Genomic DNA, 622 nt, shown 5'->3' on the forward strand with positions numbered 1-622 from the left:
CGAAACCCGCAGCAATCGCACAGTGCAATATGGAAGTGGAGAACAGTACGTCAATTGTTGATGTTTGGAACAACGAGACATCGCGAGATGACAACACTTCTTTTTCATTCCCGACGACACTGTCTTTCGAAAACGAAAGTGTTACGGTATCCCGAAAATAACTTTTTTAAAGAGACACTATTTTTTTGCGAATAAAATTTATAATTGTATCTTCCGCGTACGATACTAATTTTATTTTTGCTTGAAAGAAAGCGCTTTCCTCTTCGACATTTTCTTACTTTTCACGGTTTTGTTTAGTATGAAAATCGATTTGCCTGGAACGAATACGAGCAAGGACTGACGTTGGGTGCATACTACTGGTTGCACTGGACATCGCAACTGCCTGGTGGTGTCATAGCCAGGCGATATGGTACGAAACTCGTATTCGGCTTAGCAAATCTCTTAACAGCTCTCTTAGGGTTTTTAATACCCTATGCAACGCATTTATACGTCTTGATAACTCTTCGGGTGGTGCAAGGATTGATCGCAGTAAGTTTTTTTGCAAAAAGCTCCCTTCAGGAACAAGCTCCAATTAATTTATTTTTGAAGTTTGCTCATCGTATGCCGTCTTCTGCTTGATACA

General features: G+C 40.4%; 1 protein-coding gene across 1 annotated transcript; it reads left to right on the plus strand.

Moving 5' to 3' along the window:
* Window positions 1-6: 6 nt before the first annotated feature.
* LOC105461338 (vesicular glutamate transporter 1-like) lies at window positions 7-528 on the plus strand (the record flags this gene model as incomplete). The annotated part of the gene is made up of 2 exons (XM_011707835.1): window positions 7-146; window positions 298-528. Coding segments are annotated over exons 1-2 (348 nt in total), but the record flags the coding sequence as incomplete, so codon positions are not given.
* Window positions 529-622: the final 94 nt, after the last annotated feature.

The sequence above is a fragment of the Wasmannia auropunctata genome, unplaced genomic scaffold (assembly GCF_000956235.1).
Source record: "Wasmannia auropunctata unplaced genomic scaffold, wasmannia.A_1.0 LD292737.1, whole genome shotgun sequence".
In the NCBI taxonomy this organism is placed as follows: domain Eukaryota; kingdom Metazoa; phylum Arthropoda; class Insecta; order Hymenoptera; family Formicidae; genus Wasmannia; species Wasmannia auropunctata.